Consider the following 27,593-nt stretch of genomic DNA (forward strand, 5'->3'; position numbering starts at 1 on the left):
ATGATGAGAAAACAACATTATAACATACATCAGAAAATAGCATAATATGATCCCTTTAATCCACATTAAAAATAAACATGTATCACAAATAAAAACTAATTAAAGTGTAGGAGCTATTTGCATATTTTGGTTTATTCTAAAATGTAGTTATTTGTATTTTTTGTTTAAGCCAAGTTAATTTATCAGTTTAGTTTTGTTCATTTGCATATTTGTTATATATTTTTTGTTATGTTCATATTTCTTATGTTTTGCTCATCTCCTTCCCTCTTTTTCACCTTTTCTGTATATGGCAAGATGGGTTATACCAGTGGGTGACCAGTAGATGGCACCACGCCGTATTATAAAAATTTGGGTAAAGAAGATGAGTGCTGGTCAGTTGTAGGCCGTGTCCCAATTCGCCAAATGCATACCCTTCGAAGTACCCTTTGAAGTACCCGGGCGAAAATGTGTACCCGTCTGTGCCATCTTGCCGAAATGGGACAGGCCTACACCACGGACCGTACTTCCACCGCTGTCTTTGGGCCTACGTTACGTATGTAATTCTTTATTATTTAATAGAAGAAGAGTCAAGGTGTCGTCGTCGCAGCCGTTTATTTCTGTTTAGATTGAATGAAGTAAGGAAATAATCTTTCCCTTTGAATATCAATTGGCAAATATAAGGTTATAGGTGATTTTTCCCCCAATTGTAGCTACTTCATAACGTTAACAAAATATGCCTTGTTAAAAACGTAATAACAGAGACAGAGGTAACCAATATAATTTTTACATTCACAGTCTATAAACCAGACAACACTAATCAGTTGTACATAAAGTACACCAGTAGGAACATTTGAACGTGTATTGCACAGCGCACTCCATTATCTCTTTTTTGCGTAGGCACAGTGCATGATGGGATATAGCAGCGCGAAAGTGTGCATGCTCACTTGTGACCTCATCCATGCCTTCACCTGTGACCTCATCAGTCCCCTGATCTGTGTCCTCATCAGTGACCTCACCTGTGGTCTCACCTATGACCACACTTGTGACTTCATCAGTGCCCTCACCTGTGACCTTATCAGTTCCCTGATCTGTGACTGCACTTGCGACTTCATAAGTGCCCTCGCCTGTGACCTCATCCATGCCTTAATCTGTGACCTCATCAGTCCCCTGACCTATGACCTCATCAGTGCCCTCACCTGTGACCTCATTAGTGACCTCACCTATGAACTCATCAGTGACCTCGCTTGTGTCCTCACCTGTGACCTCATATGCAACCTCACCTGTGACCTCAGTGCCCTCATCAGTGACATCATCAGTCACCCATCCATGACCTTATCAGTCCCCTGACCTGTGACTGCACTTGCGACTTCATAAGTGCCCTCACCTGTGACCTCATTAGTGACCTCATCAGTGCCGTCACCTGTGACCTCATCAGTGATCTCACCTGTGGCCTCACCTGTGACCTCACCTATGACCTCAGCAATGACCTCATCAGTGACCTCGCTTGTATCCTCACCTGTGACCTCACATGCAACCTCACCTCTGACCTCAGTGCCCTTATCAGTGACATCATCACTGACCTCACCTGTGACCTCAGCGTAAACCACATGCCCATAGTGTTTATTCTTCAGTTTGTTAGCACCTTTGTTTGCCAGTATTCACTGACAAAGAGTCACTACACAAAGTTTTCAGCAGTAGAGTAGTCACCAGCAGCAGAGGTTTAAGGTATTCACAGTGGGACACGATTTTTCCATATTTGTAAATAAGGCGTCTATGAAGTGTGCAAGAGTTTATTCTAATCCTGCAATATCCTTCAAATATTTAAATATCCTATACAGTATTACACAAAATCAGTGTTAGAATGTAACAAAGTAAAAATAGTAAAGTACTGTACTTTATACATTTGAGGTATCTGTATTTCACTACATCTGAGAGCAGGTATCTGCACTTTCTACTCCACTACATTTTTGAACTGGACTGAAAAGTAAAAGTACTTATATTATTGTCTGAGACCTGTTGAAAAGGCTGAGGGTTTATTTAAAAAAAAAAACCAAAAAAAAACCCAACAACGATTGATCCAATTGTTTCCGTTAAAGAAAATTAAACACAAATATTCATCAAAATCACCACATTTGAAGCTTTATTAAATTTCAAAATCTGCGAGAAATGCTTTACTTTTTACTCTTTCAGCACATTTTTAAACAGGTATTTTAATACTTTTCTTAAGTGAATTTGTTCATGTGATACTTTTACTCTGACTTGCATATTTCTTTGCTCCAATATCTGTACTTTTAATTAAATAACAAAACTGAGCCACCTCAACCTCCTTGAAACAGACGTGGAGTTGTGTTTTGTTTCATTCACACATGTTTGAGTAACTCTTTATTATTACTCTGTCTACATCTCCAAAGCTCAAAATGCTTTCTTCCTTTTACCTTTAGTTCAGCAATTTCAGGTCTGAAATGATCCAAATGATTCTAGTGAAGGTGTCTGGAGCTTAAAAACACAGTGGAGCACATGTGTTACCCTATGACATCACAAGGCGGAATGTTTTCTGTTTGAGGCCTGTCCTGCAGCGTTCTTTCTTTTATCTTTAGAATAATATTGTCATGATTCAGTCCTAATTATAGCTGCGTATTGTGGTGGTTGAAGGTCTCAGTTCAGAGCTGCGTGAGGCTGGAGCTGCTTTTCTGGTCGGGTCACTTTCACACAGAAGAGCGGGGGGATAAATAACTTGCTTAGGCCGAAACTGCAGCAGATTTGTGTGAGGAAAATATCTACAAAGAGGGACCTATGTTTCACGAATCTCTCTCTTTGACTCTTACTCATAAATATATATAAGACATGGGTCTTATATATATATGACATTTATATATATAGTCTATGATAAGAGCGGAGAGCGTCCCGGAAGCAGAGCGGGCCCTTCAGAATAAAGCTCCTCTGTTTCCCGTGGTGCCCCGGGGTCTCGCGGGGTTTTACGGTGAAGGGCCGCTTCCGCTCCGGTCCATCTGAACGTCAGTCCAAATGATTCACGGAAGATGCTGAAGAATCGGGAGCTTCTGGTGAGTTTGTGCAAAAGCAGCTTATCCAAGCTATTGTCCCGGGGAGACGAGCCGCTCTCCGTTGCCTTAGACTCCCGGACCCCCGAATCCCCGCCTGAGCAGCGTAGGAACAGGGCTGAGCAGCGGAGGGTCTGGGCTCCTCACGCTGAGAGAGGAGCGCTATGTGCGCCTATAGCCTAGATGTCACCGGGGAGGCTCCGGTTAGCGTGTTTGCTCTGTCTGTTTCTCGTGTCTCTGTCTCGAACTGTCCCCGGTGTTCAGGTTAAATGGTGTTTTGGTTGTCACGGGACACGCTTTTTGTTTATGCTGATTCTGAGTCCCTAAACTTGTCAGATGAGATGGTGCTGGAGGTTTTAGCATGCTAACAGGAGCTAACTGTGGCTAATAGCTAATGGCTAATGTCAGACTGTTCGTCCGTCAGGTGCTTTGCCTGTGGGTGTGATTGAACCGTGAGCACAGTGAACTTTAGCCCTGGGGAACCTGGTGGAATGGCCCCGGGACGGAATGGGACAGAGCGGGGGTTGCGGGGATGTGCTTCCCAAACACCACACAGCTCTGGACTGGAGCTCCACAATGACAACCGCAAAGGCACCGAGCTTTGCCCCGGAACTGGAGCCTGGATGGCCGGGTTGATTCCCGTGTTTAGAGCCCTTCAGCTGTTAGGGTTAGATAAATACCGGTTGAGGAAATGGCTACTGATTTCCATCTAATCTGAAGTGGAAGTTTGAGTTGTTTTGCTGCTATGATGAGCTGAGGTAACCGTATTCTCTGAGTGAAAGACATATTTTCAAAGTTGAATTAAATGCTCAGGTTCACTAGGCCTTTCACAGACATTTTGAAGCTTGATATATAGCTAGAAATGTTGCGCTAAAGGAAAATATTGAAACTACTTCATGCCACTGACACAAAGACAATAATACAGGATAATCCGAGTAAACCCAGTAAAAATACAAATGACATGAGCCGTAACAAATAAAAGCAGAATGAAACAATGGTTAGCTAAAAATGTTACTTTACTCAGTTCTTGTGGTATTAAGAAAATCTCCCATGCTCCAAAAATATGTTGCTCCTTCTTTCATGTACTGAACCACCTTTTATTTGAACAAAGTCTTTTTTCACACAAATGTTTAGTTTTTTTTCATCCCTGACAGTTTAGACTGCTCACTAGCACTCTTCCTCAGAGTGGTCACGTGATGTTGTGGTGACGTGTCTGGTCAGCTGATTTAAACAGGTTTTGGTGCTGTCTTTTGCCAACTGCAGTCTGACTCCTTCAGGACAGTATTGCAGGTGTGTGAGAGTTGAAAGGCTCCCTCGTCCCGGGGGGCACATTTCCGTATTTCTCTTGCGTCCTTAATCCAGCGACGATGTTTGTTGTCCTCGGTCCCAATGATGTTTGCCCTGTTCCACTCCACAATGTGGTTCTCTCTCTTACAATGATCAAAAATGGCCAATTTAAGTTGCTCCTGTTTTGCTTTGTGTTTTGTTGCTAGTGTGCATGCCTTAACTGTTTCCTTCTCACATTCTGTCCTATGTTCCTTATTTTGTGTACTGAAAACCCTCACAGTTTCTGCCATTTGTGTTTTATTCGTAGACTGTATGAATATACATAGCTAACCTGTTCGCTGCCGTGTTCCAAATAGGAAGTGATCATGGGTGTGCTTCCGGCTCCATCGACTCTGACTCCCGTTCACTTTATATTTAATACACTGAGCTGTCGCAACTCTCTTTGTAACTGCTGCAGTGAGCTTCGTTATTTTGGTCTTAAAATGTTAATATTAACCCCCTCTACATAAACCTGGTGTTTTTACTTCACTATTGTATCTGTAAATCAAGATATGAACATGAATAACAGACAAATCAGGTGCCTTCTTTCTGCAAAGTTACTCCTGCTAGCATTGCTAAGCCCCCGCTCCCTGCCAAACCGCTCCCTGGTGGGTGGGATGGGTAGTTACCATCAACAGACTCACCCCTGATTGGCTCTTTAGTTGCTATGATATTTGTGCTGGGAATTGCAAATATGGTCACATCACAGCAACATCACGTGACCACTCTGAGGAAGAGCACTAGTGAGCAGTCTAAACTGTCAGGTATGAAAACAAAGTACTTGGTCTGGAAAAAGAATTTATTGAAATAAACAGATGGCTGAACAATAGGTGGATATAGTCATTATTGTGACAGGCCAAGGTTCAGCAGGGAACTTTATCTAGAATTGGTTTGGAGTTGGAGTTTTGTGTTCTGCAAACCTCAAAGTTCATATGACTGTGCCCTTGCACGGTCGGTAGGCTCTGTGTTGTCATGAAGCCACGTCTGTAGCCTGCCTTTTCTCACTAGTGATGAGACTTTTGGCTCTTTTATGGGATCTGAAGAGTTGTTGAAAATACTCATTTATATTTATTCATATGACTGAAGTCAATGTGGGAACTCATTTTATCTACAAACTAATCACAGAGAAAAGGCTCAGATGTGTTTAAAATGGTTCAGAGTGACGGTGGGAGTGAGTTTACTCTTTGAAATTATGCAGAATCTAAATAAACAGTCAAATCTGTTTTCTAAGCCCAAAGCTCTCACTTGTGTTGCCTGCTTCTGAGTTGATTCTTGTGTTGGTTCAGTGTTTCAGTATAAAAATGTATACAAATGAGAAAAAATAAGATTCAGTTCTTTTAAAAAAATTAGATCCGGTTCCAGTCATTAAGGAGCTGTACAAAATTGCTGGCTCATTCACAAACGCCACATCAGGATTTCTCACACTGGAGCTCTGATACAGCTCAGTTGTAATGACAGACTCAACTCTCATTAAAGGATCTGTTTAGTTATTGTTCTGGGACTGAGAACTTCCCTGAAGCCATAACCCCCCTCTGACCCCACCCTCACCCATCTGTTTCCACTCTGACTCCACTCTGACCCCACTCTGACCCCACTCTGACTCCACTCTGACCCCACTCTGACCCTGGTATGACCTCATCTAACACATATGACCCAATTCTAACCCCACTGCAACCCTGACCCCAATCACAGATAAACCAGTCTATTGTTATCGGGGTGAAAGATAAACTAAAAAACAGGCTCAAGGTAACTTCCTGTTGTAAAGCATTATGCAGTTAGACGAGTTTATGGATTCAGTCCTGCTGTAGTTCTGGTTTAGACCTGCTGTAGTTCTGGTTTAGTCTTGCTTTAGTCTTGCTTTAGTCTTGCTTTAGTCTTGCTTTAGTCTTGTTTTAGTCTTGTTTTAGTCTTGTTTTAGTCTTGTTTTAGTCTTGTTTTAGTCCTGTTTTAGTCCTGTTTTAGTCCTGTTTTAGTCCTGTTTTAGTCCTGCTTTGGTCCTGCTTTGGTCCTGCTTTGGTCCTGCTTTGGTCCTGCTTTGGTTTAGACCCGGCCGAGTCTCGGCCTGTAGTTAGACCTCTGTATATTTCTTCAATGTTAAACTGGTCTCAGGCTCAATTCATTTGAATATGCACTCAAATAAAAGGGAGGAGTCACTGGCCAATCACAAACAGACTTATCTAAGATGTGGGGAGACAGTGGGGATTTAACCCGGAACATTTCATCACATTAGAACAAGGTTAAAGCCCCACTGTGGGATTGTATATTTGCTGTAGCTTAAAGAATGTGACTCTTTTCTCATCTTTCTGTTTCCTCATCACAAACAGACCTGGAGTTGTTTTGTTTGATTCACACGTTTAATAAAAAAAAAAAGAGTTCTTCTCTCAGACAGACAACACTCCACCTTGTTCCACATTGTGACGTCATCTGGTAATACAGGAAGTCCTCCACTGTGTTTTTAAACTCCATACACCTTCACTAGAATCATTTGGTTGATTTCAGCCCTGGAATTGTCAATCTCTACTGAACTAAAGGTAAATACAGCTTTTAATTTGAAAACTACCACGCCATGACATCACAAGGTGGAACAGAGCATTTTGTGCTTTGGAGATGTAGACAGATTAAAAATAAAGGGTTACTCAAACGTGTGAATGAAACAAAATACAACTCCAGGTATTTTTTTTAGGAGGCAACAGCACTATGACAGACTTTAAAACTCACAGGAGTCAGTGTTTGTGTAATATAGGACCTTTAACACTCTACAGAAACACAGTGAGTGTCCTCAGTGTCTGAATTCCTTGGTTTAGATCAGAATGTCCTAGACCCCCTTTAGACCCCTCCAAGTCCTGGATCCAGATCTGGTTTCGGTTCTGACCTGAACTGATCAGACTTAGACAATGAGCCTTTCTGTTTAACACAGGACTGTCTGCACTGGGCGGGTTTGTATCACAGTGTAGGGACTAATGCTGCACATGCTGCTACGTGGTAGTGTTGTCACGATACTAAAATCTCAAACTGGATTTCTCCCCTCACTTTGCTCCATGGGCTAAGTAACTCCCCCTTTAGAGCGCTATAACAACACACTCGGGTTGCATCTCACTAATGAACCTACTGCACATCACATCAGGTTTGTCAAGTTGCTTTGTATAGTTGTGGATGGATGTGACAGCCTCGTATTGTTAACCACAAGGAGGTTTTAAACAGGGCCTGGGAGAGATCTCTAGATTACTCAAACACACATTGACAACATCTAAAACGTCCTCAGGCAGAAGGTTCCAAAAAGTCCAACTTCCTCCATAATTCCCTTTAAAATTAGGCATCATTTCCTTGCATTCACCCTCCCTCCCTGTCCCGTTCTCCCTCCCTGTCCCGTTCTCCCTCCTTGTCCTGTTTTCCCTCTCTGTGCTGTTCTATTTCCCTCTCTCCCTTCCTGTTCTGTTCTCCCTCTCTGTGCTGTTCTATCTACTGCTCTCCCTCCCTGTCCTTTTCTCCTGCTCTCTCTCTCTCTCTCTCTCTCGTCCTCTCTCTCCCTCTCCTATCCTCTCTCTCGTCCTCTCTTTCGTCCTTTCTGTCTCTCCCTCCCTGTCCCGTTCTCCCTCCCTGTCCCGTTTTCCCTCTCTGCGCTGTTCTATTTCCCTCTCTCCCTCCCTGTCCTGTTCTCCCCTCTTTGTGCTTCTCTCTCTCTCTCTCTGTGCCTGTCCTGTTCTCCCTCTTTCTGTCCCTCCCTGTCCTGTTCTCTCTACCTCCCTCTCTCCCTGTTCTGTTCTCCCTCCCTCTCTCCCTGTCCTGTTCTCCCTCCTTCTCTCCCTGTCTCCCTTTCCTGTTCTCTCTCTCTCTCTCTCCCTCTGTCCCTGTCTTGTTCTCATCAGATGGAAGAGTAATGAACAGTTTGTAATGGCTTTTCAAATGCTGTGTGTATTTTTGGACAGATTGCTCTAGTTTTGGGCCCATGGTGCTTGAGTGAACAACAGGATTTAGCTCTAATGAGTTTGAAAATAGGACAGTTTCTTTAAGTGCTTCTGTCAAACATAAAATCCTCCAGCTTCTCTGAGCCTCACTGAGAAAGGTGTCACTCAGACCTACTCCTTTCACTATCAGAGGAGTATAAACTTGCGACAGCTATAAATCTGCACCAGGATCTGGCTCTAGTCCAGGCCAGGACTCAGGCTCTCTTGGGTTCAGACTAGAGGTGCACCAATTCAGCTTTTTCAGTTTCGATACCTACTTCGATACTATAACTTTAAGTATTAGCCGATACCTGATATCAACCAATACCAGAGCAGAGACTGAAAACAGCATTTATTTCCTGAAAACAAAAATACGAACGAATCCAAATATCTTTAAGTTGGTCTTTAGGTAAATAAAAGCTCTGCGTGTTGAAGTTCAAACATTCTGAGACTTTCTGGGCCAAATACGATTAGAAAAAAGTCTTATTATATCAATGTATGTCCAACCAGGAGTATTGGTGCCATTAACTGATACCAATATTGGACCGGTGCATCCCTAGTCTAGACCAGGCTCCGGTCCAGGCTCCGGTCCAGGCTCCGGTCCAGGCTCCGGTCCTGGCTCTGGTCCTGGCTCCGGCTTTGGCTCTGGCCTTGGCTCTGGTCCTGGCTCTGGTCTTGGCACCGGTCCAGGTCTCAGGGCGTGTGAGGATCAGGTGGATTCTGTGAAGAGTTGAATGTTTGTTCTGAAGAAACGTCTCCTCCCTCTGAGTCTATAAGAGTCACACTTGTGTAGCCGGACAGTCCTCTGTTAGACCGCATGAGTCCTGGTTTAGTCCTGGTTTAGTCCTGGTTTAGTCCTGGTTTAGTCCTGGTTTAGTCCTGGTTCAGTCCTGGTTCAGTCCTGGTTCTGTCCTGGTTCTGTCCTGGTTCTGTCCTGGATTATGGCAGACTCTGAAAGCATGGAGCTCCTCACTGCAGTGTCAGAGGTGAGTGTGATTCTCTTCAAGCTGTGATTTATTTGATTAATCAGTCTGATCTGTCCTGATCTTTTGGATATGGACCTCTTATAATATACCATATTTGCTCAGTGTTTTGTGGTCATGTGGTTCGCTGCTGTGGGGAGTTCCCATCTGTAATAATGCTTGTGAATGTTGCTGCACCCTTCTCACTTGGCAGAGGTCAGCTCACCATTATAATGATCTGAAATAATAATTTTAATTTCAGATAATTATAATTTAAGATAATTATAGAGTATTAATGAGAGTCAAACAGTAGAATACGTCTGAATGATGCAGCATACCAGAGTGTGAGGCTTTGAACCAATGCTGTCACCACGGTAAAACTTCAAACTGGATTTTGAAACTAAGGTTGTTTACCTTCCTCCCGTGGACCCACCACCTGCAGGAGGAGCCATGAGGGGCGGGTGCGGAGAGATCCGGGCAGCAGTCGAAGGCGGGGACCTCGACGACCGGATCTCCGGACATGGAGACTAGCTCTGGGGACATGGAATGTCACCTCGCTGGGGGGGAAGGAGCCTGAGCTTGTGCGGGAGGTTGAGCGTTACCGGCTAGATATAGTCGGCCTCACCTCCACGCACAGCTTGGGCTCTGGAACCCAACTTCTTGAGAGGGGTTGGACTCTCCATTTCTCTGGCGTTGCCCGCGGGGAGCGGCGGCGAGCTGGTGTGGGCTTGCTCATTGCCCCACAGCTCAGCCGCTGCGTGTTGGGGTTCACTCCGGTGAACGAGAGGGTCGCGTCCCTGCGCCTTCGGGTCGGGGACAGGTCTCTCACTGTTGTGTCGGCCTACGGGCCAAACAGCAGTGCAGAGTACCCGGCCTTCTTGGAGTCCCTGGGAGGGGTACTAGACAGTGCACCAACCGGGGACTCCGTTGTTCTCCTGGGGGACTTCAACGCCCATGTGGGTAACGACAGTGACACTTGGAGGGGCGTGATTGGGAGGAACGGCCTCCCCGATCTGAACCCGAGCGGTGTTTGTTATGGACAAGCTGTGACTAGCACAGAAGTCCAATAACAAAACACCATGTTCGAGCACAAGGGTGTCCATCGGTGCACATGGCACCAGGACACTCTAGGTCGGAGGTCGATGATCGACTTTGTTGTCGTGTCATCTGACCTTCGACCACGTGTCTTGGACACTCGGGTGAAGAGAGGGGCTGAGCTGTCAACTGATCACCACCTGGTGGTGAGTTGGATCCGCTGGCGGAGGAGGAAGCCGGACAGACCTGGCAGGCCCAAGCGCATTGTGAGGGTCTGCTGGGAACGTCTGGCGGAGCCCTCTGTCAGGGGGGTCTTCAACTCCCACCTCCGGGAGAGCTTCTCCCTGATCCCGGGGGAGGTTGGAGACATGGACTCCGAGTGGGCCATGTTCTCCACCTCTATTGCCGATGCGGCTGCTCGTAGCTGTGGTCGTAAGGTCTGTGGTGCTTGTCGCGGCGGCAATCCCCGAACCCGGTGGTGGACACCGGAAGTAAGGGATGCCGTCAAGCTGAAGAAGGAGTCCTATCGAGCCTTGTTGGCTCGTGGGACTCCTGAGGCAGCTGATGAGTACAGGCGGGCCAAGCGTGCCGCGGCTCGGGCAGTCGCAGAGGCAAAAACTCGGGGTTGGGAGGAGTTCGGGGAGGCCATGGAGGAGGACTATCGGACGGCCTCAAAGAGATTCTGGCAAACCGTCCGACGCTTCAGGAGGGGAAAGCAGTGCTTCACCAACACTGTTTACAGTGCGGGTGGAGAGCTGCTGACTTCGACTGGGGATGTTGTCGGGCGGTGGAAGGAATACTTTGAGGATCTCCTCAATCCCACTGTCACGTCTTCCGAGGAGGAAGCAGAAACTGGGGACCCAGAGGCGGACTCGTTCATCACCCTGGCTGAAGTCACTGAGGTGGTTGGCAAGCTCCTCGGTGGCAAGGCTCCGGGGGTGGACGAGATCCGTCCTGAGTACCTCAAGTCTCTGGATGTTGTGGGACTGTCTTGGCTGACACGTCTCTGCAACATCGCGTGGCGGTCGGGGACAGTACCTGTGGAATGGCAGACCGGGGTGGTGGTCCCTCTGTATAAGAAGGGGGACCGGAGGGTGTGTTCCAATTACAGGGGAATCACACTCCTCAGCCTTCCCGGTAAGGTCTATTCCAGGGTACTGGAGAGGAGAATCCGACCGATAGTCGAACCTCGGATTCAGGAGGAGCAGTGTGGTTTTCGTCCTGGTCGTGGAACACTGGACCAGCTCTATACTCTTCATCGGGTCCTCGAGGGTTCATGGGAGTTTGCCCAACCAGTCCACATGTGTTTTGTGGATTTGGAGAAGGCATTCGACCGTGTCCCTCGTGGTGTCCTTTGGGGGGTGCTCTGGGAGTATGGGGTCCGGGGCTCTTTGCTAAGGGCTGTCCGGTCCCTGTATGACCGGAGCAGGAGCTGTGTTCGCATTGCCGGCAGTAAGTCAGACCTGTTCCCGGTGCATGTTGGACTCCGCCAGGGCTGCCCTTTGTCACCGGTTCTGTTCATTATATTTATGGACAGAATTTCTAGGCGCAGCCAGGGGCCGGAGGGGGTCTGGTTTGGGAACCACAGGATTTCATCTCTGCTGTTTGCAGATGATGTTGTCCTGATGGCTTCTTCGAGCCAGGACCTGCAGCAGGCACTGGGGCGGTTTGCAGCCGAGTGTGAAGCGGCTGGGATGAGAATCAGCTCCTCCAAATCCGAGGCCATGGTTCTCGACCGGAAAAAGGTGGTTTGCTCTCTCCGGGTGGGTGGTGAGTCTCTGCCCCAAGTGGAGGAGTTCAAGTATCTCGGGGTCTTGTTCACGAGTGAGGGAAGGATGGAGCGGGAGATTGACAGGCGGATCGGTGCAGCGTCTGCAGTGATGCGGTCGCTGTATCGGTCCGTTGTGGTAAAGAAGGAGCTGAGCCTGAAGGCGAAGCTCTCGATTTACCGGTCAATCTACGTTCCTACCCTCACCTATGGTCATGAGCTTTGGGTAATGACCGAAAGGACAAGATCGCGGATACAAGCAGCTGAAATGGGCTTCCTCCGCAGAGTGGCCAGGCGCACCCTTAGGGATAGGGTGAGGAGCTCGGTCACACGGGAGGAGCTCGGAGTAGAGCCGCTGCTCCTACACGTTGAGAGGAACCAGCTGAGGTGGCTCGGGCATCTGCTCAGGATGCCTCCTGGACGCCTCCCTAGGGAGGTGTTCTGGGCATGTCCCACCGGGAGGAGGCCCCGGGGAAGACCCAGGACACGCTGGAGGGACTATGTCTCTCGGCTGGCCTGGGAACGCCTTGGGGTCCCACCGGAGGAGCTGGAGGACGTGTCCGGGGTGAGGGAAGTCTGGGAGTCCCTGCTTAGACTGCTGCCCCCGCGACCCGGCCCCGGATAAGCGGAAGAAAATGGATGGATGGATGGATGGGTTGTTTACCTTGTTACCTGATACCGATTCTGATACTACAATGATTCAAAAAACAAAACAAGAAAAACAACTCTTTCTTTAGACAATAGAATGTGATTTTCCACAGTAAATCGTAATACCGTAAGTTTTGGACTATAGAGCGCACCTGAATATAAGCTGCTGCTAATTTTTAAAAGAAAATACATTTTGCACATATTTCAGCCACGCTTGAGTATAAGCCACAGGTTTTTATGTTGTAACATGAGATATTTACATAGAGACGGTATACAGAGGTTTTTGAGTTTTAATTTAAGACATAGTGTTTTTCAAACTGTGCCTGAAAATCGGCAGTACGGCACAAAGACGCCATCAACACGGGGTGACCATACCTGCATGTTTAGAAAATAAAACTTCAACAACACGGGCCATCTGCTTTTATTTCCTTTGAAAGCTTTTGTCGTCTTTTTACATTGACTAGGTTCTTTGGTTCATTCATGCCAAGCTTACGTGCAGTGGCTCTATTTCCTTCTTTCCTTCCGTGCAGTGGCTCTATTTCCTTCTTTTAGGCCAGATCCAACTTAAAAGCTGCATCATTTGCATTTCTTCGTGTTTTCCATGATAAGGGTGTGTGCATGATGCTCAAAATGACAGTTCAAAATCAAAACTAGTGTATTCTTCAGCATATAATCTTTCCCCACGTCTGTCTCACTTTGGTATTTACTGCTAGAGAGTGCCCTCCGGTGGTTGTTAGCCACAGCGTGGTATAGGCCGCATGGTTCGAAGCGTGGGAAAAAAGTAGTGGCTTATAGTCTGAAATTTACGGTACTTTTTTATATTCCTATGTGGCCTTATATCTGTGTAATCCCTCTGTGGTCCAGGTAGGTTCTGTAGTGGTCCAAGGCGTAGACAGTAGACTATAAAGAAGGGGACTAAGTGAGTGTGATGTCACCCACAGCGTTCAGCTCCAGTCAAATGAAGCTTATGGAAGCTAGCAGTTATAGCAGTGAATTTGGAGCAGAGTTCCATATTTGGAACTCAGACCGTGCATATCATAGCAACCAAAGAGCCAATCTGGAGCGAGCCTGTTGAAGGTAACGCTCCTTTCCGCCTGCACCACTACTTTAGCAGGGAGTGGGCGCTTAGCCACACTGTCAGTCAAACCTATTGTTAACGCTAGCGGGAGTGACCTCAGGGAAAAGAAGGCATCTGATGTGTCTGTTATTAATGTTAATATCTTAATTGAAATGAAAAAAAAAAAAAAAAATCATCTAGAGCAGGGTTCGAGAACCTATGGTTCGCGAGCCAGACATGGCTCTTTTGATGACTGCATCTGGCTCTCAGATAAATCTTAGCTGACATTTGTTAAGTAATATAATAAATTATAAGTAATGAATAAATTGTACATAAATACAGATGTAATCAAATCAAGTAATTCTCAGAAATAAGCAATACTAAGGTAAGAAAACCATTTGGCTCCATTTTTATGCGCTGCCTCAACTAACACGTTTTCATAGTGCGTGCTGTTTTCCCTCGTGCACGCTATCGCTCTTAAAGTGAGGGTAACATATTTACGTAAAACTCGAAATAATGACAATCCTAAAATATTTTCCAAAATCAACATAAATGCAATAAAACAAGTGTAGCTTATACATATAAATCAAATATTAATAGAAAGCATCATTTATTAACATTAACATATAACACTCTGAATTTGCATGCATTACCAAACGTAAACCAAAACGTGGCTCCTACAGATGTTATTAAAAAAAATATTAACAATACATGCAGAGACTTCTTATACTCTTCAAAAGTTGGTCTTGTTTAAAAAATCACACATTTAGTTGTATTCAGAGTTAAAAAATATTGTATGGCTCTCATGGAAATACATTTTAAAATATGTGACTTTTTTTGTCTCTCTCGACTAAAAAAGTTCCCGACCCCTGATCTAGAGTGTGTTACAGCCAACATTTTAAGACCAAAAGCTGACCAAGAGTCGATGATTCTGGCGGAGCTCTGATGATCACTTTGCTGTTTGGAATGTGGCGGCTAGCGGATTAGCTATGTCCATTTATACAGTTAAAACCAGAAGTTTATATACACTATATAAAAAGACATACTTTTTTTTTTTCTCACTGTGACATGAAAACAGATTAAATTTTTACTGTTTTAGGTCAATTAGGATTAACAAAATTATTTAAATTTGCTAAATGCCAGAATAATGAAAGAAATGCTGAAGCAACATCTCAAAATATTAGCTAGGAATTTAAAGCTTAGGCTCAAATGGGTCTTCCATATAGACAATGACTCAAAGCACACTTCCAAACTGGGTACAAAGTCAATGTTTTGGCGTGGCCATCACAAAGCCCTGATCTCAATCCTATTGAAAATGTACAGGCAGACTTGAAAAAGCATGGCAAGGCAGCCTACAAACTTTGGCTCAGCTACACCTGTTTTGTCAGGAGCAATGGGAAAAAAATTGTGCAACTATTGTGAGAAACTTGTTTAAGGATATCCAAAATATTTGAACCAAGTCATACAGTTTAAATGCGAAGGTGCCAAATACTAATGAAATGTATGTAAGCTTCTGACTTTGAAGAAAGTAATGGGAAAATTACCTAAAAACGTCCTTCTCTAATTATTCTGGCATTTAGCAAATAGAAATAATTTTGTTAATAATTGACCTAAAACAGGAAAAGTTAGTCTGATTTCATGTCAAACAGTGTGAAAGAACTGTATGTGTCTTTTTATATAGTGTACACACGTGGACAAAATTGTTGGTACCCGTCAGTTAATGAAAGAAAAACGCACAATGGTCACAGAAATAACTTGAATCTGACAAAAGTAATAATAAAAAATCGTATGAAATTTAACCAGTGAAAGTCAGACTGCTTTTCAACCATGCGTCAACAGAATTATATATAAAAAAAACCCTCATGAAACAGGCCTGGACGAAAATGATGGTACCCCTAGAAAAGACTGAAAATAATGTGACCAAAGGGACATGTTAATCCAAGGTGTGTCCACTAATTAGCATCACAGGTGTCTACAATCTTGTAATCAGTCAGTGGGCCTATATATAGGGCTACAGGTCATCACAGTGCTGTTTGGTGACATGGTGTGTACCACACTCAACTAGGGATGGGACGATATACGATAATATCGTTAATCGCGATAAAAAAGGTCTGCAATTAATCGTTCGTGGCATTTTTTTATAATCGCGATCATCGCGCACGATTATAATCGCCTTTACGGCACCACACTGCCTCATGTTTCCATTTCCAATCTAACGTTTAGATGTTTGTTCTGGTGTTTGCCCACTCTGACATAGCAATGACACTTGTAGCTTCTGTGCTTATCTCTGTCTGAACTATATTCTGTCAGATATCAACAATAAACAAAGTCTGATCCGTAACTCTCCACAGGAACGTACCAGTGCGCGCCTCACCCGTGCGCACAGATGAGACGCTAATGTGTGCACATCTTAGATTTTTACCTACAATAATGCAAACTGCAGAATAAAACAACACCTTTTAAACAATAGACAAATTAAGTCTAATTCATACAGCTGAACACAAATGTGCCAGAACGCATGGTCCAAATGCGCACTATGTGCACAGAAACAATGCTAACGATTATACATGGTATATTTTACCTACAATTAAGTCAATAGCAGAATAAACCATGTTTACCGATTGAGAACAGCATCCAATCCATCAAAAAATAAGGTCCTTTACTCCTGAGTCCACTGTGGGATCTTTACTCTTTGCCATGAACCGCTCCAGGTCCGTGATGCCTCTAGTTTAACTTGTACAAACATCCACAGTGTCCTCGATCACGTACTCCCTTTGGCTTGTCCATTTCGTCATGTTTAAAACGCAAAACAACAGTGCGTAAAATGCGCCATTATGGACACATTTCTGCATCCACTCGTTTCCCAATTCACCAAAGTGCCTTAATTAAAAAAATTAAGTGTCCAAGTGTGACTGGTCCATTTCGACAACATGGCATTGAGGAGTACACATTTTCTTCCGGGTACGTCTGTTTATGGAAAACCATGGCATGTGATACGTCATCCTGTCCCGCTCCTCATTGGCTGTAAGGGGAAAACGTCACTAAATGTGTGTAATGTAATTGGTTGGTTCTACAAGGGGAAGAGTGGGGCGTAAACTTTCAGTCATCTGTAGCACTAATTCGCTGTCTGTGGCCTCAGTAACCCACAACCCCCACCTTATTGGCCAACACTGGTGTCAATCACAAGCTGACACGTGTGTTTAGCACTGTGGAACAAAGTTGGCGCTGTCAGAAGTTTATTATGCCTGAAATCGACAAAAGAAAGGCAAAGAAGTGACGGAGCAGATTTCATATTTGGAGTACTTTCCTGCAGCAGATTGGACATGGAAGATCTTATTTTGTGGACATAATTTCTTGACTGGATTATATTCTCTGGACCTTTACAGAACAAATGAGACCAACTTTGTGTGAACAGAACAGAACCAGAGCGCTCAATGGTAAGTGAAGTCCAGATTCACACTTTGTGACTTTTCTGTAAAAACGTCTTTCCTGTCAGCACTGTGGTGATTGCAGGTGAAAATGGTTTGCATATCCAGAAAGACCAGCACGGCAGCTTTCATTTGATGTGTAGATTGTTTGTGTGGGTGACGCAGAAGTGTATGTACATTGCTGTAAAATTGTAAAGTAGGCCCGGGCCATCGGAACGTTAACAGGTTAATAATTATCGCGATAATATCGTTAATTGCAATTATTTTGGCCACAATAATCGTGAATTTTATATCGTCCCATCCCTACACTCAACATGGACCAGAGGAAGCAAAGGAAAGTTGTCTCAGGAGATTAGAAAGAAAATTATAGACAAGCATGTTAAAGTTAAAGGCTATAAGACCATCTTCAATCAGCTTGATGTCCCTGTGACTACAGTTGCACATATTATTCAGAAATTTAAGATCCATGGGACTGTAGCCAACCTCCCTGGATGTGGCCGCAGGAGGAAAATTGATGACAAATCAAAGAGACGAATAATACAAATGGTAACAAAGGAGCTCAGAAAAAAACATGTAAAGAGATTAAAGGTGAACTTCAAGATGAAGGAACATCAGTGTCAGATCGCACTATCCGTCGTTGTTTGAGCCAAAGTGGACTTAATGGGAGACGAACAAGGAGGACACTATTGTTGAAAGCAAATCATAGAAAACCCAGATTGGAATTTGCCAAACTACATGTTGACAAGCCACTAAGTTTCTGGGACAGCTATGGACAGATGAGACAAACATGGAACCAAGGCACATCAGCTCTATGTTCACAGACAGAAAAATGAAGCATATCAAGAAAAGAACACTGTCCGTACTGTGAAACATGGAGGAGGCTCTGTTATATTTTGGGGCTGCTTTGCTGTATCTGGCACAGGGTGTCTTGAATCTGTGCAGGGTACAATGAAATCTCAAGACTATCAAGGGATTCTAGAGAGAAATGTGCTGGCCAGTGTCAGAAAGCTTGGTCTCAGTCGCAGGTCATGGGTCTTGTAACAGGACCATGACCCAAAACACACAGTTAACACCCAAGAATGGTTAAGAGGAAAACACGGGACTATTCAAAAGTGGCCTTCTATGAGCCCTGACCTAAATCCTATTGAGCATGTTTGGAAGAAGCTGAAAAATGCCGTCTGGAAAAGGCACCCTTCAAACCTGAGACAACTGGAGCAGTTTGCTCATGAGGAGTGGGCCAAAATACCTGCTGAGAGGTGCAGAAGTCTCATTGACAGTTACAGGAATAGATTGATTGGAGTGATTGACTCAAAAGGTTGTGCAACAAAAAAAGTTAAGGGTACCATCATTTTTGTCCAGGCCTGTTGCGTGAGTTTTTTAAAAATAATTCTGTTGAAGCATGGTTGAAAAGCAATGTCTGACTTTCATTGGTTAAATTTCATAGAATTTTTATTTATTATTACTTTTGTCAGATTTAAGTTATTTCTGTGACCATTGTGAGTTTTACTTTCATTAACCGATGGGTACCAACAATTTAGTCCACGTCTGTATGTAAATTTGATTTTATTTTTTAATATACAGTCTGTGATCAATATCTGCGAAAGTTTTAGTATAGATTAGTGTGCGAGTTGAGGCCTGTGCGTTGTCATTGGTGTTACTCGTGTATTTTTTTTATTGATGAGAAAAATAACTTGCTCTGGACTCCAAAAACTTTAATTCACAGTTGCAAAAATATCTCTTACAAAGCAAGCAAATGAAGTTAATCTCAAAAAATAAACAATACTACAATAAAAAACCGTTTGGCTCCGTCCTTATGCACTGCCTCAACTAAACCACCTTCCCAGCGTGTGCCATTTTTCCCCTTATGCTTGTTATCGCTCTTAAAGCGACGGTAACACATTTATGTAACTTAAACAATGGCAATCCTAAAATCTCAAAATCAAATGTAGCCCATACATATAATCAAATATTAACATAAAACATAACTGATTAACATTAAAATATCAATGCACTGAATTGCCATGCATTACTAAACATGAACCAAAACTTGGCTCCCACAATTAGTATCTGATTTTTGATACTTTTGTCAACGCTGTATCAGACAAAAAGTACAGACATTTCACTTTAGACTCTTAGCTGTATGTTTCTTGCAGTATTTTTATCACAAACAAAACAACAAACTTGATTTTCAAATTGTGTGCCAGATGCCCTCCCCGTGTGTCAGATGCCCTCCCTGTGTTCTGTCTGCTGCTAATCCTGTAGTTTAGACCTCTACAAACATGTTTTGAAATTCCCCTGTGTGTCAGATGCGTGTGTGAGTGTTTGTGTGTGTCAGATGCCCTCCTTATGTGTGGATGAGATGCCCTCTGTGTGTGTGTCAGATGTCCTCCCTGTGTTGTCTGCTGCTCATCCTGTAGTTTAAACTTCTACAAACATGTTCTGAAATGTGTGGGATTTTTAGACTGAAATCTGAACTTTAAACACAGCTCTCAGATGTGAATGCTCCTGGAGTGACTTTGAACACAATCCTAATTTTTAAAAATAAATCACAAATCTACTCTCAATCCCAACACTTCAAAGAGATAGACAGAATCTCTACCCATCTCTAACCAAGCTAACCACTCTGCCACCTGTGGTCAGGGGGCGGGGTCAGTGTTTGTTCACATTTCCCAGCATGCCTCAGTGCTACCAAACACAAACACAGAGATGAGAAATACCAGGTCTGATGCGGCTGACCCGTGTGTGGAGCAGATACTTCACTACATCTCTAGGTCACAATGGAGTCTTTCACTAAATGATGGTGGTATTTCTGCGTTAAAAAGTTAGATTAAACTCATTCACAAGTTTAATCTGTTTTATATAAATACACATTTCCTAGTACTTTTTTCTGCAATTTTTTCAGTAGTTTTTGCATGAACTCCCCCTGCAGGTGTAGTCTTGTGACTGCAGTTTGGATCAGATACACAGAGATTCAGTAATTTATCGATCTCTCCCAGGCTCTATTCTAACCCTCCCTATGGTTAGCAGTATGACCTTGTACAAAGCTCCGCCAACAAGCCTACGTCACTAATGCTACCACATCACAATTCTCCATAAATATAAAAAACATGATACAAAACCGTACACAGCAACTTGACAAACCTGATGTGATGTGCAGTAGTTTCATTAGCGTGATGCAGCTGATTGCGATCACTCCCCCTTCAGCATGGTATCACAACACAGAACGCCAAGTAGGCCTGCCATGATAACACATTTTGAATCACAATATATTGCTACAGAGAAATACTGCAATAAACTACTTTCTGGCAGAAATAGCAGAATGAAGTATAGAAATGCCTTTAACCCTTTACAGCTCAAATCTTATCGTATTACAACAAAACTAACAAAAATCTCCACACTTTTGCAAAGAAATTGTAAACATGATACATTTTTCGTCCTAAAAGATATTGTTCCAGTGTTCTTATATTGAGAGATAAGTCGATATAGTGATTATCATGACAGGCCTATAGCTGCTTTCAGTCCGAGGTGTGTCTTGGTCCATGACTAGCCTTTAGGCTAGCCGGCACACCCAGCATAACTATGTTGCCCCTAGTTTGTAGCTGATGTCTTTCTACTTTTTCCGGATAGTGACGTCGCTACATCACTGGAGCGTAGTCTCTGATCGGTTTAAGTTACGCATCAAACACCAAATGTTCAGTTTTTTCAACTCTGGTGTCTGCCTCTTTGGACGTGTGAACAGAACGTCCAATGCATGAACGCTCAAGATGCCCCACTCGGATGCTTGAAAACATGCCCAAAAGCATAGGGCGGGCTAAATGCTTGTCCACCATAGATCTTGCATGTAAACTGGATGCCTCTGATGCCCAGTGTGACCGCATCAAAAGGGAGGGGGGACTAAAGTGTCAAAAATAAAAGTGAAACTCTTAAAACATGTTAATTCATTGTTTTCGGAGAATGCAGTATTTTCAAAACAATAAAAGACAACATGCTGATGTATGGAGTATTAATAGTAATAGAAATACTTATGGTATTTCATAAGTTTGTCCTGAGACAGATCTGTAGCCGTTTCCACTCTGTCCTCAGCCTTCCCACAGACGCTGCAGTGAAGATGAGATCATGGTGCCAGTGCTGAGCTCCAAGAAAGCCAGCGAGCTCCCAGTCAACGAAGTCACCTGTCTGCTCCAGGTAACTTTACTACTGCTACTGACACTATTGCTACTGATATTAGTACTAGTACTACTGATACAACTGCTGAAGGCTGCTACTAATACTTATGCTACTACTTCTGTACACACATGTACAGGTGAAGTGTCCCTGTCTCACACATGCACACACACATACAGGTGAAGTGTCCCTGTGTGTACACACACATACATACAGGTGAAGTGTCCCTGTCCACGCACACACACGTACATGTGTTCCTGTCCACACGCACATACAGGTGTCTCTTGTCTTAGGCTGACCTGCAGCATGGTCTGACCCATGAGGAAGTGGCCCGTAGGAGGCGCTATCACGGCTGGAACGAGTTCGACATCAGTGAAGACGAGCCACTATGGAGGAAGTACATTTCACAGGTAACAGAACCACCTGGTCTAAACCTGGGCTGTGTCTCAATCTGAAGAGGGAATACATTAAATAGCCTAAAGCTGGTTATTTTCATTATTAGGCTATATTTTTGTGAGCATCATTTATCTCTTTATTTCATTTTTATTAAATTACTTATGAATTATGAATAGTTTCAATATTATTATTATTACCAGCATACAAATAAAATGTGTCACTCAATGAAGTTTATTGGCCTATATTTATTGTAAAATCTGTTTTGTAACATTCGGGAAACATGGCCCCAATCAGTGTACTGGATTCTGAATACTTAGAATGCCCTGCATTCCTTTGATTTAAAAAGCTGTGCACTGAATGAATCCAAATGTACCCAAATGAAACTGTTCTAGATGACAGTTACTCAAAATGAGTGTTCAGAATATGTATTTTTGATAAATTCAGTTACTCCCCAATACTGCACCTAGAAGACTATGAATGTAAAATATATTTGGCTCATATTTGTACACAAGTTATTGAATAAGTCATTGAGCAGAATAAACATAATTGACGATAGTTCATTTAGCCTAGGCAAGGCAAGTTTATTTGTATAGCACAATTCGTACACAAGGTAATTCAAAGTGCTTTGCAGAATAAGAAAGACATTAAAATCACACAAATCAAAACATAAATAATCACAAATAATCATTATAAATTTACCATTTAAAAGAGAAGAATGCACAATAAAAACCTTTCAGTCGTATGCACAGCTGAACAGAACCTTTTTGAGCCTGGTTTTAAACATTGTCAAAGTAGAGGCCTCTCTCACATTTTCAGGAAGACTGTTCCAGGTTTTAGCTGCATAAAACTTAAATGCTGATTCCCCATGTTTAGTCCTGACTCTCCAGCAGGAGGCCGGTCCCTGAAGTCCTCAGTGTGTGAGATGGTTCATATGGCACTAACATATCGGAGATGTACTTTGGACCTAAGCCATGGAGAGACTTATACACAAGCAGAGCTGCTTTAAAGTCTATTCTTTGAGCTACAGGAAGCCAGTGCAGAGACCTGAGCACAGGACTTATGTGTGAAGTACTTCCTGGTTTTAGTCAGGACCCAAGCAGCAGCGTTCTGGATGTACTGCAGCTATGTTAAGGCTCGTTTGGAGAGGCCAGTGAGCAGGCCGTTACAGTAGTCTAACCTACTGGAGACAAATGCATGGATAAGTCTCTCTAAGTCTGGCTTTGACAGTATACCTTTGATGTTCTTTAGGTGGTAAAACGCTGCAGATGTTATTGATTTGATGTGGCTGTTAAAGTTCAAGTCTGAGTCCATTATTACCCCTAGATTTCTAGCCTGAGTTGAAAGTTTTAGAGAGAGAGACTGGAGGTGACTGCTGACACTTTCTCTCTGTTTCTGTGGGCCAAAGATGATGACATCAGTCTTGTCTGAGTTTAGCAGAAGAAAGTTGTTTTGCATCCACACACTGATCGGTGGGATGCAGTGGCAGAGTGAATCCACTGGTCCATATTCACCTGCTGCCAGTGAGACATAGATCTGAGTGTCATCTGCAGAGTTGTGGTAAGACACATTATTGCTGCATATTAACTGGCCTAATGGCAGCATGTAGAGATTGAACAGCAGGGGTCCCAGGATTGAACCCTGGGGCACCCCACAGGTCAGGGACATTTTATCTGATATACATTTTCCAATTTCAACAAAGTACTCCCTGTTTTCTAAATGGGACTTGAACCAGTTTAGTGCCGTACCAGAGATGCCCACCCAGTCCTCTAGTCTCTCTAAGAGGATCCCATGATCGACGGTGTCAAAGGCAGCACTCAGATCTAACAGGATCAAGACTGAGATTTGCCTGCATCAGTGTTCAGGTGGATGTCATTTGTCACCTTGATAAGAGCAGTCTCAGTGCTGTGGTGGGGTCTAAAACCTGATTGGAAGACATCAAAGGAGTTTTTAATTTCAAGGAAGTTAATAAGCTGTTGGTAAACAACTTTTTCGAGGACTTTGCCTAAAAACGGCAGATTTGAGATTGGTCGGTAATTGTTAAATATTGTGGCATCAAGACTGCGCTTCTTTAGGAGAGGCTTGATAACCACAGTTTTCAAAGCTCTTGGGAATGTTCCAGATTGAAGTGACTTATTAACTATGAGACTGAGTGGTGATAGCAAACTGTTGAGCACAGACTTTAGAAATTTAGTGGGTAACACATCAAGGCAGCATGTAGATGAACTCAGACTGGTGACAATCTCTTGGAGAGTTTTGTCCATTACAGGTGCAAAGTGAGTCATCTCTAAGTGTCTAGGTGGGTGCTGGGTTATTTGCGTTGTGGAATTTATGGCATTTTTAATGCCCTGAACCTTGTCATTAAATAATACTGCAAACTCATTGCACTTAGATGTGGAAATTAGTTCTAACGGCAGTGGAGCTGGGGGGTTTGTTAATCTGTTTACCGTTGCAAACAGGACACAAGAGTTGTTACTACAACTTCCAATAATGTCAGAAAAATACCTTTGCCTTTTTCTATATAAACTGTGGTTGTACATGTGCATCTTTTCTCTGTAAATCTCATAATGAACCTGGAGCTTTGACTTGCGCCATTCCCGCTCGGCCCTCCAGCACTCCCTTTTCTGTGGCCTGACCGAGTCATCGTTCCTCCATGGCGCTTTCTGCTTATCTTTAACCATTTTAACCTTCATCGGGGCAATGGTGTCCAGAACATTCAAAACACTCGAAGTTACAGAGTTCAACAAATCATCAACATTAGAACATGAGGCATTTTCAAAGTGTATCATTTCCATGAACAGTGCACCTGTTTTATCATTTATGTGTCTCCTTCGAACAATTGCAGGACCAGCCGCTGGTTTGGGAATCACAGACAGGTCAAAGAAGACACAGAAATGATCAGACAGAGCAACATCCACCACATTGGACCTGCTCATTACAAAAGGAGTAAATATTTCAAATGTCAGAGTGTGCCCTCTGTTGTGGGAGGGCTCGCCGACATGCTGAGTCAGACAAAAGGTTTCAAGCCTAAAGGATGAAGAGGCTGATGGGTTTTATAATAGGCAAAGTTATGGATAAGTGTCATTCTTTATTAGTTTAAAATAGGCGCTGTGCACAGTAATAGCACACTAGCTAGCTCACTGTGTCTTAAAGCTAAGTTTTATTAAAGGTTTCTCTCTGGTCGGGTCCTTCTAAACCTGGTCTGTCCTTGGTTTCTTTCCTCAGTTCAAAGACCCTCTGATTCTGCTGCTCTTGGCCTCTGCTGTGATCTCTGTTCTTATGCATCAGTTCGATGACGCCTTCAGCATCACTGTGGTAACCACAACACTCTCTTACTTTGCTACACTTCAGAGGGGTCCAGATACTTTACTACACTTCAGAAAAGTCCAGATACTTTACTACACTTCAGAGGGATCCAGATACTTTACTACACTTCAGAAAGGTCCAGATATTTTACTACATTTCAGAGGTGTCCAGATACTTTACTACACTTCAGAGGGGTCCAGATACTTAAGCACACTTCAGAGAGATCCAGATACTTTACTGCACTTCTTGAAGTAGGGAGTGAATTACATTTGTAAAAGTTTGGAGGGTACTTGGAGACATAACTCATGGATATTCACATAAATGTATTATAAATGTTCTCATATTCTCTCTTTCTCTCTCACTCTCTCTCCCTCTCTCCCTCTCAGGCCATTATCATCGTAGTGACTGTGGCCTTTGTCCAGGTCAGTACCTATACTACATGCGTACTACTGTCTATTCTGTTTGTAATTTGTACTCTTCAGTATTCATACTTTAATACTTTGCACTCTGCAGTATTTGCTCTTTTATTCATTGTTGTGTATTTGGCAGTATTTATACTTTTATACTTGGTTGTTTTTGTGTACTTTCAGGAGTATCGCTCAGAGAAGTCCCTGGAAGAGCTCGGAAAACTGGTGCCTCCAAAATGTCACTGGTGAGAGAGGGGCGCGATGAGGGGTCAGGGTCAGAGGAGTGTTCAGAGGAGTGTTCAGAGGAGTGTTCAGAGGAGTGTTCAGAGGAGTGTTCAGAGGAGTGGTCAGATGAGTGGTCAGATGAGTGGTCAGGGAAGGAGGAAGGGTCAGAGGAGCGGTCAAAGGGAGTGTGTATTTCATGTATTTAGTTGTTAATTTGGACAGAATAATATTTGTGTAAATGTGTTCTTCCTGCACAGTGTGAGGGAGGGTGCTCTGGAGCAGCGTCTAGCTCGAGACCTGGTCCCAGGTGACACAGTGTGTCTATCGGTCGGAGAGAGAGTCCCGGCCGACCTCAGGCTGTTTGAGGTGAGACAAATACATCATCTATCACGAGTGTCTGTGTCTCTCTCTATTCTCTGTCTCTCTCTCTGTAGCTGTAGTTGTATCTCTCCCTCATCTGACCTGTCCTTCATCTAATCTCTCTCTGTTTCTCTCTATGTCTCTCTCTCTGTCTCTCTGTCTGTCCGTCCGTCCCTCTTCTGGCCTCTTTCACGTCTGGCCTCTTTCACGTCTGGCCTCTTTCACGTCTGGCCTCTTTCACGTCTGGCCTCTTTCACGTCTGGCCTCTTTCACGTCTGTCCCTCATCCTGGTCTCTCTCTCTGTCTGTCCCTCATCCTGGTCTCTCTCTCTGTCTGTCCCTCATCCTGGTCTCTCTCTCTGTCTGTCCCTCATCCTGGTCTCTCTCCCATCTGACCTGTCTGTCCTCAGGCCTCTGACCTGTCTGTGGATGAGTCCAGTCTGACCGGGGAGACAACACCCTGTCCCAAAAGCACCGCCCCAGTACCCTCCAACGACATGGCGTCTAGACAGAACATCGCCTTCATGGGGACACTAGTGCGCTACGGGAAGGCCAAGGTACACACGGAAATGTTACTGTAGTGCATCAAAAACAGTGTTTTGTTTCATTCACACGTTTAACACACAAACCCTGCATATTTAGGCTGAGTTTTTCTCTCAAACAGAAAACTCTCTGTTCTACCTTGTGATGTCAAGTGATAATAGAGGAAGCTCCACTGTGTTTTTAAACTCCATACACCTTTACTAGAGTCATTTGGATCATTTAAGCCCTGGAATTGTCAATCTCTACTGAACTAAAGGTAAAAGGAGTAGTTAAATTGAAAACTACTTCATGATGTCACAAGATGGAACAGAGCATTTTGAGCTTTGGAGATGCCGACAGACTAATAATAATAAAAAGTTACTCAAACATGTGTGAATGAAACAAAACACAACTCTAGGTTTTTCATGACCTAACAACATTATAACATGTATGTCTTAAAGCTCAGAAGAATCAATTTTGTGTAATATAGGACCCTTTGATCTGTGTTTACCTAATCTGTGTGTGTACTTTTCTGCGTTTACTTAAAGCCTCCTGTGTGTCTTGTGTGCAGGGTATTGTGATTGGGACTGGAGAGAATTCAGAGTTTGGAGAAGTGTTTAAGATGATGCAGGCGGAGGAGGTGAGTCCACGCACAAAAAGAGGTTAGGGGAAATGTTGGGGGGGATTAGCCAATCAGGGATACGCATCCGTATCAAAACAAATATGGCTGCTTATCTGAGGAGAGGGAAGTGTCATTTCATTTGTAAATGATGAGTGACTAATGAGCTCCTTCGTTTCACACGTCACTGAAATTAAGAAATTTGATTGGACAATTTGGTTCTGAGCAAGACCCCGAGACCTTGAACTCCTCCATTTGAGGCAGGGACTCACCCACTGGGAGAGAGCAAGCCACCTTTTTCCGACCGAGAACCATGGCCTCGGATTTGGAGGAGCTGATTCTCATCCCGGACACTTCACACTCGGCTGCAAACCACCCCAGTGCCTGCTGTA

General features: G+C 43.7%; 1 protein-coding gene across 1 annotated transcript in view; it reads left to right on the forward strand.

Annotated features, from left to right (window-relative positions):
• atp2c1 (ATPase secretory pathway Ca2+ transporting 1) overlaps nt 1-27,593 on the forward strand; it is a 52,941-nt gene that overhangs the window by 4,754 nt on the left and 20,594 nt on the right. The window contains exons 2-10 of the mRNA XM_033980882.2: nt 2,995-3,041; nt 21,290-21,391; nt 21,664-21,780; nt 24,989-25,078; nt 25,456-25,491; nt 25,660-25,721; nt 25,959-26,067; nt 26,471-26,617; nt 27,154-27,222. Coding sequence (XP_033836773.1) covers nt 3,018-3,041; nt 21,290-21,391; nt 21,664-21,780; nt 24,989-25,078; nt 25,456-25,491; nt 25,660-25,721; nt 25,959-26,067; nt 26,471-26,617; nt 27,154-27,222 — 756 coding nt within the window. The 5' untranslated portion in view covers nt 2,995-3,017. The remainder of the gene's footprint in view (nt 1-2,994; nt 3,042-21,289; nt 21,392-21,663; nt 21,781-24,988; nt 25,079-25,455; nt 25,492-25,659; nt 25,722-25,958; nt 26,068-26,470; nt 26,618-27,153; nt 27,223-27,593) is intronic.

The sequence above is a fragment of the Periophthalmus magnuspinnatus genome, chromosome 16, assembly GCF_009829125.3.
Source record: "Periophthalmus magnuspinnatus isolate fPerMag1 chromosome 16, fPerMag1.2.pri, whole genome shotgun sequence".
NCBI lineage: Eukaryota > Metazoa > Chordata > Actinopteri > Gobiiformes > Gobiidae > Periophthalmus > Periophthalmus magnuspinnatus.